This window comes from Pan troglodytes, chromosome 19 (genome assembly GCF_028858775.2).
Source record: "Pan troglodytes isolate AG18354 chromosome 19, NHGRI_mPanTro3-v2.0_pri, whole genome shotgun sequence".
In the NCBI taxonomy this organism is placed as follows: Eukaryota; Metazoa; Chordata; class Mammalia; order Primates; family Hominidae; genus Pan; species Pan troglodytes.
In genome coordinates, this window is record NC_072417.2 from 38,922,501 (window position 1) to 38,937,339 (window position 14,839).

A 14,839-nucleotide genomic window follows, 5' to 3' on the forward strand; every position below is an offset into this window, starting at 1 on the left:
GTAAGTAACCAGGCTCAGCCGGTTTCTCAGGCCGCTCTAGTCAAATAAACCATAAAGATCAGACTCGGGCTTCTTCACTTCCTTCTCTCCGTGGTTTCGCCATTAGCTTCCGGTTCCGGGGAGGGGCCGAGTTTTCTTCGAAGATTTGGGGCTCCGCGATACAGTTAGGATGGCTGTTGTACCTCTGCTGTTGTTGGGGGGTTTGTGGAGCGCTGTGGGAGCGTCCAGCCTGGGTGTCGTTACTTGCGGCTCCGTGGTGAAGCTACTCAATACGCGCCACAACGTCCGACTACACTCACACGACGTGCGCTATGGGTCAGGTAATGCTGGGGACCGGGCTCGGGTGGGCTAGGGAGGACTCGGAGGCTCTGGAGGGGCGGGGCCTATAGAATATCTGACAGTGTGGTCTGGGAAAGTTAGGGGTTCCCTGGGAAGGTTCCTCAGGTCTAGAGAGTCGGAGAACTGAATTGTTCTAAGGCATCTTAATCGCAACACCACCTAATATTTGGTGAGCTACAGGCCAGGCACGTTACCTATGTCCTTTTTCCGATTATTAACATTGTTGTAAGGTGGACAGTATTGTTATCCTCATTTCACAGATGAGGAAACAGACGCAGAGAAATTAAATCGTTTATTCAAAGCCTTGCAGTTAGCAAATGACAAAGTCGGGGTTCTATCCAAATCTATCCAGGTTCAAAGCCTGCTTTAGAGACAAGAAAATTACAGTAAGTGCTGTGTCTGAAATTTTAAAGTTACAGTAAGTACTGTCTCTGAAACTTTAAACTCCAAGAGCTCACTCGTTGACTACAACCCTTTGTCTTCCAGCTCTTCTGCATCTTACACTTGCTCCTCAGTTTCTATCTTTGGCCCCCTTCTACCCAAACCTTAACCTCCTTCTTGTAAGAAACTTGGAGCAGTGACAGGAATTGCAGAGAAAACTGCTTTTTTTTTTTTTTTTTTTTTTTTTAGCGTTTGAAATTAAAATGTTTAGTAATAAATTATTTGTGGATTCATTCAGCATAGGTCTTAATGAGTTCCTACTACATGGCTAGAATTGTATTACATACGGGAGATTCGGTGGTGATAATCAGTCAAGAAAATTACAATATAATAAAAACAGACTAAAAAAAGAAAGTCTTATCTGCCTGAAAAAAAAAGATAAAGTTAAAAAAAAAGAATGAAGGTCAGCTAGTGAGATGTGAGAGGCATCTAAGATAGCTGGTAGATTTCTGTCTTGAATGACTGATGATGCTGTTTGCTGAGGGAGGAAAGAGTTCTGTCAGGTGGGCTAGTCTGGTTCATGATTCCCAAAACCCATCTGATCAGTCAGACTAGGCAAGGACATGAGTTATCATCACTGCGATGTCTTAATAATTCTAGCACCCATTCAGTGAACACCTACCATGTTGTCAGGCTTATTTTTTACTTTGTTTTGGTTTCCTACTTTGGATCTACTGAATTAGAGTGGAGGTGGACAGAGGCTTGGCAGTAGCAATCTGTAGGTTTAAAAAGCTCTTCAGGTGGTTCTGATGGACAGCCAGATTTGGGAACCAGGTTCAGTCCGGAGCTCAGAAAAGGGATCTGTGCTGAGCCTGAGATACAACATTAAATATAACATCTTGTACAGACTGTGGTTGAAGATGTCAGGGTTGTAGATGAAATTGCCCAGAATGAACTGTGATTCTCTCTCTGGGATCCATTTGAATAACTTGAGAAACTTGTTAAAAATACAAATGCTTTTGTCCTGACCCTCAACAATTGTTTAAGAACTACAGGTAGCCCTCTCCCTCTCTTGTCTCTTCTCTCTTTCCACGGTCTCCCTCTGTTGCCAAGGCTGGACTGTACTGCCGTGATCTTGGCTCGCTGCAACCTCCCTGCCTGGGGCTCCCGTGATTCTCCTGCCATGGCCTGCCGAGTGCCTGGGATTGCAGGCACACGCCGCCATGCCTGACTGGTTTTCGTATTTTTGGTGGAGACGGGGTTTCGCCGTGTTGGCCGGGCTGGTCTCCAGCTCCTGACCTCGAGTGATCTGCCCACCTCGGCCTCCCGAGGTGCTGGGATTGCAGATGGAGTCTCGCTCACTCAGTGCTCAGTGTTGCCCAGGCTGGAGTGCAGTGGCATGATCTCGGCTCGCTACAACTTCCACCTCCCAGCCGCCTGCCTTGGCCTCCCAAAGTGCTAAGATTACAGCCTCTGCCCGGCCGCTACCCTGTCTAGGAAGTGAGGAGCGTCTCTGCCTGGCCGCCCATCGTCTGGGATGTGAGGAGCGCCTCTGCCTGGCCGCCCCGTCTGGGATATGAGGAGTGCCTCTGCCCAGCCATCACCCTGTCTGGGATGTGAGGAGCGCCTCTGCCCGGCCGCCCCGTCTGGGAAGTGAGGAGCGCCTCTGCCCGGCCACCCCATCTGGGATGTGAGGAGCGCCTTTGCCCGGCTGCCACCCCATCTGGGAAGTGGGCCGCCCATTGTCTGGGAGGTGAGGAGTGCCTCTGCCCGGCCACCCCATCTGGGATGTGAGGAGCGCCTCTGCCTGGCTGCCACCACATCTGGGAAGTGGGGAGCACCTGGCCGCCCCGTCTGGGATGTGAGGAGCGCCTCTGCCCGGCCGCCACCCCATCTGGGAAGTGGGGAGTGCCTCTGCCCGGCCGCCCCATCTGGGAAGTGGGGAGCGTCTCTGCCTGGCCGCCCCGTCTGGGAAGTGGGGAGCGCCTCTGACCGGCCGCCCCGTCTGGGAAGTGGGGAGCGCCTCTGCCTGGCCGCCCTGTCTGGGAACTGAGGAGCGCCTCTGCCCGGCCGCCCTGTCTGGGAAGTGAGGAGCGCCTCCGCCCAGCCGCCCAGTCTGGGAAGTGGGGAGCGCCTCTGCCCAGCCACCACCCTGTCTGGGATGTGAGGAGCGCCTCTGCCCGGCCGCCACCCCGTCTGGGAAGTGAGGAGCGCCTCTGCCTGGCCGCCCCGTCTAGGAAGTGAGGAGCGCCTCTGCCCGGCCGCCCATTGTCTGGGATGTGAGGAGCACCTCTGCCCGGCCGCCCTTCGTCTGGGAGGTGAGGAGCGTCTCTGCCCGGCTGTCCCATCTAGGAAGTGAGGAGCGCCTCTGCATGGCCGCCCCGTCTGGGAGGGGAGGAGTGCCTCTGTCTGGCCTCCCATCGTCTGGGATGTGAGGAGCGCCTCTGCCCGGCCACCCAGTCTGTTAAGTGAGGAGCTCCTCTGTCCGGCCACCCCGTCTGGGAAGTGAGGAGTGCCTCTGCCCGGCCGCCCCGTCTGGGAAGTGAGGAGCGCCTCTGCCTGGCCGCTGTGCAGTCTTCCAAGTGTGAAGTGACAGTCTTTCTGCAGGTGTACCCAACAGCGCCGAAGAGACAGCGACCATCGAGAATGGGCCATGATGACGATGGCGGTTTTGTCGAAAAGAAAAGGGGGAAATGTGAGGAAAAGAAAGAGAGATCAGATTGTTATTGTGTCTGTGTAGAAAGAAGTAGACATAGGAGACTCCATTTTGTTCTGTACTAAGAAAAATTCTTCAGCCTTGGGATGCTGTTAATCTATAACCTTACCCCCAACCCCGTGCTCTCTGAAACATGTGCTGTGTCAACTCAGGGTTAAATGGATTAAGGGTGGTGCAAGATGTGCTTTGTTAAACAGATACTTGAAGGCAGCATGCTCGTTAAGAGTCATCACCACTCCCTAATCTCAAGTACCCAGGGACACAAACACTGCGGAAAGCTGCAGGGACCTCTGCCTAGGAAAACCAGAGACCTTTGTTCACATGTTTATCTGCTGACCTTCTCTCCACTATTATCCTATGACCCTGCCACATCCCCCTCTCCGAGAAACACCCAAGAATGAACAATAAATACTAAAAAAAAAAAAAAAAAAAAGAACTACAGGTAGAAACAGATGAAGGCCAGGCATAGAACTTTGGATAATCCCAAGGTATAAGGATTTGGAGGAGGAAGTGAACGGTTGAATAGAAAGCAGAAAATGTAGGAGACAAAATGTAGACCATGGTTTAGTGAAGCGTGGCTGTGAGGACCCAGAGAGCTGTAAGGCAGTAACCAGAAGTAGGAAGGGAGACTTGGTTTGCATTTTCTGAAAAAAGATATAATAAAGTCATGAAAGGAGCTGATAGTTGGCTACATTTACCCGTGTAACTGGCAGTGACACAATTACGACTCATTGCAGCCTTGACCTCCTGGGCTCAAGCAATCCTCACATCTCAGCGTCCTGAGTAGCTGGGACTACAAGTGCACCCCACCACACCTGATTAATTTTTTGCATCTTTTGTAGAGATGGAGTTTTGTCAGTTGCTTAGGCTTGGTCTTGAATTCCTGGGCTCAAGCGATCTGCCCACCTTGACCTCCCAAAGTGCTGGGATTGACGGTGAGCCACTGTGCCCAGCGTCTTTTTTTTCTTTTAAATATAAAAATTTTTTTTTAGGCTGGGTGTGGTGGCTCACATCTGTAATCCTAGCACTTTGGGAGGCTGAGGCAGTTGGATTGCTTGAGCCCAGGAATTCGAGAGCAGCCTGGGCAACATGGCAAAAACCCATCTCTACAAAAAATAGAAAAATTAGCCAGGTGTGGTGGCAGGCGCCTGAAATCCCAGCTACTTGGGAGGCTGAGGTAGGAGGATCACCCGAGCCTGGGAGGTCAAGGCTGTGGCGAGCTGTGATCGTGCCACTGCACTCCAGCCTGAGTGACAAGAGGGATCCTGTATCAAAAAAAAAATATATATATATATATATGTATGTTTAGAGACTGCATTTTGCTATGTTGCTGAGGCTAGTCTCAAACTCCTGGACTCAAGGGATCCTCCCCTCACCTTCCCAAAGCGCTTGGATTACAGGCATGAGCCACTGTGCCAGACCTCCAAGGATACATTTTGTTTTTGTTTTTGTTTTTGTTTTGAGACAGAGTCTTGCCCTGCCACCCAGGCTGGAGTGCGGTGGTGTGATCTCGGCTCACTGCAACCTCCGCCTCCCGGATGCAAGCAATTCTTCTGCCTCAGCCTCCCAAGTAGCTGGGATTACAGGCGCATGCGACCACGCCCAGCTAATTTTTATATTTTTAGTAGAAACGGGGTTTCACCATATTGGCCAGGCTGGTCTTGAACTCATGACTTTGTGTTCTGCCCACCTCAGCCTCCCAAAGTGCTGGGATTACAGGCGTGAGCCACCGTGCCCTGCTTAAATAATACGTTTATAATAATTGACCACTTATGGGAGTTGGGAGCTGTAATGGCTGCTTAAAGTTGGCAACATAAAGTAGTCTCATTTTAATTGTGAAATACAAAAATTTTTATCGTAATAGTTAATGAACATGAATAATATTACAAACATGTTAAAATTATGTGATTAGACACATTAGGGGCTATCCAGGCTAGTGTGTATAGGTTACCACTGCCTGTGCCTCAAAAAACTCACATAGATTTGTGCCTTGGATATCCTTTGATGCAAATTCTTAGAATTTTCTGATATGACATACCCGTAAGTATACTTTATCATATAATAACTAGTATTACGTGGACACAGTTTATTTATTTATTTTTTTGAGACGGAGTCTGGCTCTGTCATCCAGGCTGGAGGGCAGTGGCGCGATCTCGGCACATTGCAACCTCCACCTCCCGGGTTCAAGCGATTCTCCCACCTCAGCCTCCCAGATAGCTGGGATTACAGGCTGCCACCACCACACCCAGCTAATTTTTGTATTTTTAGTAAAGATGGGTTTTTGCCATGTTGCCCAGGCTGGTCTTGAATTCCTGGGCTCAAGCAATCCAACTGCCTCAGCCTCCCAAAAAGTGCTAGGATTACAGGTGTGAGCCACCACACCCAGCCTAAAAAAATTTTTTTTTATTTAAAAGAAGAAAAAGGCTGGGCACAGTGGCTCACCGTCAATCCCAGCACTTTGGGAGGTCAAGTTTCACTCCCAAAGTGCTGGGATTACAAGCGTGAGCCACCACGCCCAGTACGATTTGTATTTTTAATAAATATTTTAATGTTGTAGAAGAAAAAATATTGCCAAGCATAGCATTTTTCTCCCCACCCCTTCTTACCTGTTTTATGACACAGGGCACAATATTGGCCATAGGCAAGAAGGGTGAGGCTGAGCTCACTTGCCGTTTTTTTTTTTTTTTGAGGAATGGGTACCAAATTTATTTGTTAATTTCTTGCATTTGAAGTACACAGTCACATCCTTGGCCTGAAATTCTTTGCTGTAGCCCTTCACTGTGACACAACTGCAACCAACCACTTTACAAAGTTTTCCTTGTCTATCAGTTTTACAAAGGCTTAGCCATGTCTCTGGTTTCTTAAGGTCATCAACCTTAATTGGGTTGATTTGGTGTTCGGCACAAAGGGCCACCCCTAGCTTGACATACATAGGCTCTTCACATTTGGATGCAAGCACACAAAGATGGGCTTGGCCCTTGTCTAAGGCTTTGGCAGCTTTGCAGGTTCCACCTGCTAGGCCATCATGGCTGAGGGCGGTCTTCAGTCTCTTGTAAAGCAGTATTAATATCCATTACACCTCCAGCAGCGTGTCTTCCTTGGTCATGGTGGTGGGTTACAGGTGAAGGTGAATCTTGAGCGCACTCAAGCTTCTGTCTCTGAGCATGTTGTCCATGGCAGAGAAAGAGAGTTGCCTTTCTTTTCTTAACTGCAGGTAGTGGGCAGCAGTCAGTGACAGGTGTAACCTCTGTGGATGACAGCAACAGTTATTGGAGGATACGGGGGAAGAGTGCCACAGTGTGTGAGAGGGGAACCCCCATCAAGTGTGGCCAGCCCATCCGGCTGACACATGTCAACACTGGCCGAAACCTCCATAGTCACCACTTCACTTCACCTCTTTCTGGAAACCAGGTGAGGTGGCTTTCGATGGATTGTTGCTGCTCTGCATTACTCAGTGGGTGCTTGTTTGATCTCTTGGTTCTTAAATGTTTCTTTTCTAGGTGTAGATGTTCTCTTTTGTGCAGACCTGGGGAAATGGCTCTATTTTTGTGTGGGTTTTTGTTGTTTTTGAGACGAAGTCTCACTCTGTCACCCAGGCTGCAGTGCAGTGGCATGATCTTGGCTCACTGCAACCTCCGCCTCTGGGTTCAAGCAAGTCTCCTGCCTCAGTCTCCCAAGTAGCTGGGATTACAGGCGCATGCCACCATGCCCGGCTAATTTTTGTTTTTATTTTTATTTTTTTGAGATGGAGTCTCACTCTGTCACCCAGGCTGGAGTGCAATGGCATGGTCTCAGCTCACTGCAACCTCTGCCTCCTGGGTTCAAGCGGTTCTCCCACCTCAGCCTCCCGAGTGGCTGGGACTACAGGCATGTGCCACCACACCTGGCTAATTTTTTTTTTGTATTTTTAGTAGAGATGGGGTTTCACTGTGTTGGCCAGGCTGGTCTTGAACTCCTGACCTCGTGATCTGCCCACTTCGGCCTCCCAAAGTGCTGGGATTACAAGTGCAAGTCACCGCGCCTGGCCTGATTTTTGTATTTTTAGTAGAGATGGGTTTTCACCATATTGGTCAGGCTGGTCTCGAACTCCTGACCTCAGGTGATCCACCCTCCTCTGCCTCCTGGAAGTGTTGGGATTATAGGCATGAGCCACTGCACCCAGCTGGCTTTGTTTTATAAGTGTGAAGAAAATTGTTTCTGGTCAAAGTGGAGACAACAACTAAACCAAATCAAGAAATGGGAAGGACAGACAGACTGGGTATACATTAGCATATCATAAGTTCTGATATTCTGCAATAAAGAAACCTAATGTTTTCCAACTTGCAGTGTTTTTTTTTTTTTTTTAATGATGCTAACTAGTTACATTAGGAAAATAGATTTGCTTTCGTGTCACTGTTTTTTGTTTTTAAACAGGGTCTTGCTCTGTCACCCAGGTTGTAGTGTGATCTTGCTCACTGCAGCCTCAGCCTCCTGGGCTCAAGCAATTCTCCCACCTCAGCCCTCACTACAGGCTCACGCCACCATGCCTGACTAATTTTTGTATTTTTTTTTGGTAGATACGGGGTTTTGCCATGTTGCCTAGGCTGGTCTCAAACTCCTGAGCTCAAGCTATCTGCCTGCCTCAGCCTCCCAAAGTGCTGGGATTACAAGCATAAGCCACTACACCCAGCCTTGTGCCACTGTTTTAAGCCTTGAGTTGTCAGGGGATGTGCACACCTTAATGACTCCTTCCCTGTCCCCAGCCCCTGTATGCAGTTTTCCCTATTAACATCTTACCTTCGAAGGGTAAATTTGCTATATTTAATGAAGCAATATTGATACAGTTTTACTAACTAAAGACCATAGTTTTTTTCTGATTCCCTTGTTTTGTTTTGTTTTTTGAGACAGAGTCTCGCTCTGTCCCAGGCTGGAGTGCTATGGCGCTATCTCAGCTCACTGCAACCTCCGCCTCCCAGGTTCAAGCTATTCTCTTGCCACAGCCTCCTGAGTAGCTGGGATTATAGGTGCCTGCCACCACGCCCAGCTGATTTTTGTATTTTCAGTAGAGACGGGGTTTCACCATGTTGTCCAGGTTGGTCTCGAGCTCCTGACCTCGTGATCCACCCACCTTGGCCTCCCAAACTGCTGGGATTACAGGCGTGAGGCCTCTGTGCCCGGTCCCTTAGTTTTTACCTAATGTTCTTTTTTCCATTCCAAAATACCACATTACATATACTTGCCATGTCTCATTAGGCTGTTCTTGGCTGTGACAGTTTTTCAGGCTTCCCTAGTTTTTGATGACCTTGACAGCTTTGAGGAGTGCTGGTCAGGTGTATTGTAGATTGCCCCTCTGTTGGAATTTGTTTTTCTTGTGATTAGACTGGACTTATAAAGGGTTTGGGGGGAAGATCACAGAGGTAAAGTGCCATTTGTATCCCATCATATCAGGGGTACATACTATCTTTATGATTTATGACTGTTAATGTGGACCTTGATTACCTGGCTGAAGTAGTGTTTGTTCGTTAGGTTTCTCCTGTAAAGTTTTTCTTTTCATTTTCCCCCTTTCCATGCACTTTTTGGAAGGAAGTCACTATGTGCATTTCACTCTTACAGACTGGAGAGTTATACTCTGTCTACATTAGGGTGGAATATCTACATATTTTATTTGGGATTTTTCCATATTGGGGATTTGTCTCTTTTCCCCAATTTATTTATTTATTCAGTTATTTACATTAGTATAAACTTATGGATAGTTTATACTTCGTTATAATCTAATGCTACTATATTTTGTTGCTCAAATTGTTCCAACTTCGGCCATTGGGAATTCTTTCAGCTGGCTTTGTGTCCATTGGCAGTATCCCATTGTGTTTTTGTATATATGTGCCTGCACTTTAAAGCACTTCTTTCCTTTCTGACACCAAAAGATGCTCCAGGCTCATCTTGTTTATTTCTTGCTCCAGTACTAGAATCAGCTATTTCTCCAAGGAGCTCTGCTTCCTTTTATTGGAGAATGATATTAAAACCAAGTTCTAGGCCTTATGTAAGCTTGTTGCTACTGGAGTGTTTCTTTTAGGCCCTCTCACTTGACAGAATAAATAACTGTAAGCCAGGCGCAGTGGCTCACACCTATAATCCCAGCACTTTGTGAGGCAGAGGCGGGTGGATCACAAGGTCAGGAGTTCGAGACCAGCCTGGCTAACATGGTGAAACCCCGTATCTACTAAAGTACAAAAATTAGCTGGGCATGGTGGCGGGAGCCTGTGATCCCAGCTACTTGGGAGGCTGAGGTAGGAGAATCGTTTGAACCTGGGAGGCGGAGGTTGCAGTGAGCCGAGATTGCACCATTGCACTCCAGCCTGGGTGACAGGGCGAGACTCTGTCTCAAAAAAAAATTAAAAAAATAAAGAATTGTTACCTCTGTGTGCTTACTCGTGTATATATACGTATCTATAAATTTTTATTTGCATAGCCATCTGTATCTACATATATTAAGTTAAATGAGCTTTCTTTTTCTTTTTCTTTTAAGATGGGTTCTTGCTGTGTTATCCAGGCTGGAGTGCAGTGGCTACTCACAGGTGTGATGATAGTGCACTAGAGCCTCGAACTCCTTGGCTCAAGCAGTCCTCTTGCCTCAGCCTTCCAAGTAGCTGGGGATACAGGCATGCCCCACTGTGCCTGGCTAGTGTTCTTATTGATGTCTTTAGCTGTAATCCATTACCACATAGATCGTCCTAGCCTCCTCCCTGTGCTAATTTGTAAATTCCCACTCCAACAGTAAGATACCTTGTTCCTACCATCTGCCGTCCATGTATTGAACTTCAGTTCAGTTCCAGTATACAAATATAGCAGTATCAGAATTACATACTGGTACCCTCCTGGGAACAATTTTATCAAGTAGAGTGTACACACACACACACACACACACTTCTGAAATAATCAGTAATTTTTTAATTGCCATCGTATAGAAACTGAATATTTGGCCTTAAGGAAGATGGGATTTAGATGAGGAGTAGAATATAGAGAACTTGCTTTCTCTCTCACTGCCTTATTAGAAAGAAAGAAAGAAAAGAATGTAGAAAACTTGCTATGTTTTGCTCAGTTAATATTTGCTATCTCATTTAATTCTCACAGTTGCTCTGTAAGGTGATATTGTGATCATTTTATAGAGGAGAAAACAAAGGCTCAAAGGATTTACAGAAGAAGGGATCAAGTTGAGATTCAAGGTCAGCCTGACTCCCAGAGTCCATTCCCTTTTGAACTTGTCATCAGGTCATTTAAAATCTAGTTAAGAGAATGAAGCAGTAATATTTAAAGTCAAATAACAAGAGATATAAAGTATTTTAAGGGCAGAATGTGGTGGCTCATGCCTGTACTCCCAGCACTTTACTACGCTGAGGTAGGTGGATCACTTTGAGGCTGGGAGTTTGAGACCAGCCTGGTCAACATGGTGAAACCCCCATCTCTATTAAAAAATACCAAAATTAGCTGAGTGTGGTAGCACATGCCTGTAATCCCAGCTATTCTGGAGGCTGAGGCATGAGAACCCAAGAGGTGGAGGTTGCAGAGAGCCGAGATTGTGCCATTGCACTCCAGCCTGGGCGACAGAGCGAGATGCTGTCTCAAAAAAGTAAAGTATTTTAAAGCCAGCACGGTGGCTCACACCTGTAATCCCAGCACCCTGAAAGACCAAGTGGGGAAAATCATTTAAGTCCAGGAGTTTGAGGCCAGCCAAGGCAACACAGTTGCCTACAAAAAAACTTTTAATTACCTGGGTGTGGTGGTATATGCCTGTTGTCTTAGCTACTCAGGAGGTGAGGCCATAAGACCACTTGAGGCACTGCACTCCAGCCTGGGCAACAGAGCAAGATATCCTAACTGATTTTTTTTTTTTTTTTTGAGACAAAGTCTCACTCTTGTCATCCAGGCTGGAGTCCAGTGGTGCAATCGCGGCTCACTGCAACCTTCGGCTCATGGCAACCTCCGCCTCCCAGGTTCAAGCGATTCTCCTGCTTCAGCCTCCCGAATAGCTGGGATTACAGGCGCCTGCCACCACACCTGGCTAATTTTTGTATTTTTAGTAGAGATGGGGTTTTACCATGTTGGCCAGGCTGGTCTTGAACTCCTGACCTCAGGCGATCTGCCCGCCTCGCCCTCCCAAATTACTGGGATTACAGGCATGAGCTACCGTACCTGGCCACAATCCCAACTCTTAAAAAGAAAAAAAAAAAAGAAATTCTGTTTTAACACTGTAATAGAAAATATAAGGCAATTATAGTATTAATTGCAAAATAAGTGTTTGGACCATAATCTTTTTTTTCCCTTTCTTTTTGATGCCATGACTCAGATAAGAACCATGGACCATAATCTTATAGCAACGAATTTTTTTCCTCCTATGTCCTTTATGTCTTTCATCTTTTTCCATGGTTCATGGTTTAAACAACACTGGAGTGGCCGGGCACGGTGGCTCATGCCTGTAATCCCAGCACTTTGGGAGGCTGAGGCGGGAGGATCACCTGAGGTTGGGAATTTGAAACCAGCCTGACCAACATGGAGAAACCCTGTCTCTACTAAAAATACAAAATTAGCCGGGCATGGTGGCACATGCCTGTAATCCCAGCTACTAGGGAGGCTGAGGCAGGAAAATCACTTGAACCCCGGAGGCGGAGGTTGTGGTGAGCCGAGATTGCGCCATTGCACTCCAGCCTGGGCAACAAGAGCGATACTCTGTCTCAAAATAAATAAATAAATAAATAAATAAAATAACAACACTGGAAAGCAGCTGAATTTTTTTTTTTTTTTTTGAGATGGGGTCTTGCTCTGTAATCCAAGCTGGAGTGCAGTGGTATGATCACAGCTCATTGCAGCCTTGATCCCCTGGACTCAGGTGATAGCTGTAGTAGCTGGGTACCATAGGCATGTGCCACCATGCGCAGCTAATTTCTTTTTTTTTTTTTCTTTTTTTTTTTGAGACAGAGTTTTGCTCTTGTTGCCCAGGCTGGAGTGCAATGGCGTGATCTTGGCTCACCGCAACCTCCGCCTCCCGGGTTCAAGCGATTCTCCTGCCTCAGCCTCCCAAGTAGCTGGGATTACAGGCATGTGCCACCACACCCAGCTAATTTTGTATTTTTAGTAGAGACAGGGTTTCTCCATGTCGGTCAGGCTGGTCTTGAACTCCTGACCTCAGCTAATTTCTTTTGTATTTTTTTTAGGGATAGCGTTTCACCATGTTGCCCAGGCTGGTCTCAAACTCCTGGGCTCAAGTGATCTGCCCTGCTCAGCTTCCCAAAGTGGTAGGATTACAGGCATAAGCCTGGCCCCTCTGATTTTTTACTTCAAGGTGGCCTTCTTTTTCTTCCCATTGCCTCCCACCCCTTTTCAAGCCCTTGTCAGCCATTCTAATGTTACTACCTTCTGTATTTTCTAGGAAGTGAGTGCTTTTGGTGAGGAAGGTGAAGGTGATTATCTGGATGACTGGACAGTGCTCTGTAACGGACCCTACTGGGTGAGAGATGGTGAGGTGCGGTTCAAACACTCTTCCACTGAGGTACTGCTGTCTGTCACAGGAGAACAATATGGTCGACCTATCAGTGGGCAAAAAGAGGTGCATGGCATGGCCCAGCCAAGTCAGAACAGCTACTGGAAAGCCATGGAAGGCATCTTCATGAAGCCCAGTGAGTTGTTGAAGGCAGAAGCCCACCATGCAGAGCTATGAATCTAGAGGCTCTGAGCCACTGTTAACACACAATGTTCACAGACGTCTGTTGCTGCCTCACCTTGGGATCCCTGCCACAAGTTCCTTGGGCAGTGGCCATGTCACCATTGAGATGAAGATATACAACAGAAAATAGTGGCTGTGTTTGGAAGCTTCAGCCCTGCACATTTGAACTAGTCACTCTCCCAGACTTGCGTGGGTCAGTTCTTTCTGAGTAGAGGACTTGCTGGTAAAGGGGCAGATGCTTTTTATTAGTGCTGATAAAGCAAACTGAGGGGAACATCCCTCTTAGCTGGGAAACTTTTACTCTTCAGGAGCTTGGCATCATGGACTGTTAATGTATGTGATTTTCCCCCTATTTTCTCTCTCCAAAATGATAAAAACAATAATTTTATTATGAGTCACTGTGTTATTTATTAGGTGTGCTATTTCATTAGCTGCTTAATCCTTTGAGTCCTAAGACTCTTTGGAGACGCTATGAAGCTCCAATGTGGGCCCTTTTAAGAGCTTTACTTGCATACAAACCTTTTCTCCCTCTACTTTGACTTCTCTCCAGGCATCTCATCTTTAATAGATCTTTGACTAATTATAGCTAAAAACTCTCAGAGAATACAGCATAATAAATAGCCAGTGAAATGTTTGCTTTGTATCTGTTACTGCAGATGAGAAAAAGGTGTAGGGGTAGAACGAACCAGTATTTATTCACTGCTAAATACTAGGTACCATATTATAGATCTTTTTATTTATTTATTTATTTTTAGACAGAGTCTTGGTCTGTCACCCAGGCTGGAGTGCAGTGGCGCGATCTCGGCTCACTGCAAGTTCCACCTCCTGGGTTCACACCATTCTCCTGCCTCAGCCTCCCAAGTAGCCGGTGCTACAGGCACCCGCCACCACGCCAGGGTAATTTTTTTGTATTTTTAGTAGAGACAGGGTTTCACTGTATTAACTAGGATGGTCTCGATCTCCTGACGTCATGATCCGCCCGCCTCAGCCTCCCAAAGTGCTGAGATTACAGGCGTGAGCCACCGCACCCGGCCTATAGATCTTACCTCATTTAATCTTCACAGAATTCATATAGGGTAATACTGCATTTTTATCAGTGCAGCAGTTGAGTAACTGCCTGAATTCTTTTTTTTTTTTTTTTTTTTGAGACAAGTTCTTTGCTCTGTCACCTAGGTGGGAGGGGCACAATCATGGCTTATTACAGCCTTGACCTCCTGGGCTCAAGTTGATCCTCCTGTGTCCGTTTTTGATTTATCGTAGAGATGAGGTCTCACTATGTTACCCAGGCTGGTCTGGAACTCCTGGGCTCAAGTGATCCTTATGCTGTGTCTTCCCAAAGTGCTGGGGATTACAGGAGTGAGCCACCATGCCTGGCCTACTGCCTGAATTCTTTTTTTTTTTTTTTAAGATGGAGTCTCACTCTGTCGCCCAGACTGGAGTGCAGTGGCGCAATCTCGGCTCACTGCAACCTCCACCTCCCAGGTTCAAGTGATTCCCCTGCCTCACCCTCCTGAGTAGCTGGGACTACAGGCGCCCGCCACCACACCTGACTAATTTTTGTATTTTTAGTAGAGATGGGGTTTCACCATATTGGCCAGGCTGGTCTTGAACTCCTGACCTTGTGTGATCCGCCCACCTTGGCCTCCCAAAGTGCTGGGAAAACAGGTGTGAGCCACCGTGCCCGGCCTGAATTCTTAAAACTAATA

The 14,839-nt window shown here is 47.1% G+C and overlaps 1 protein-coding gene and 1 pseudogene across 1 annotated transcript; one reads left to right on the top strand and one right to left on the bottom strand.

Annotated features, from left to right (window-relative positions):
- The first annotated feature begins 115 nt into the window (after positions 1–115).
- On the top strand, positions 116–13,521 carry SDF2 (stromal cell derived factor 2). Its single transcript, XM_024350400.3, has 3 exons — positions 116–320; positions 6,651–6,847; positions 12,840–13,521. The coding sequence occupies exons 1-3, from the start codon at positions 170–172 to the stop codon at positions 13,125–13,127; spliced, it is 636 nt and encodes a 211-aa protein (XP_024206168.1). The 5' UTR covers positions 116–169; the 3' UTR covers positions 13,128–13,521.
- Positions 6,027–6,608, bottom strand: LOC107969036 (small ribosomal subunit protein eS12-like; annotated as a pseudogene).
- Positions 13,522–14,839: the final 1,318 nt, after the last annotated feature.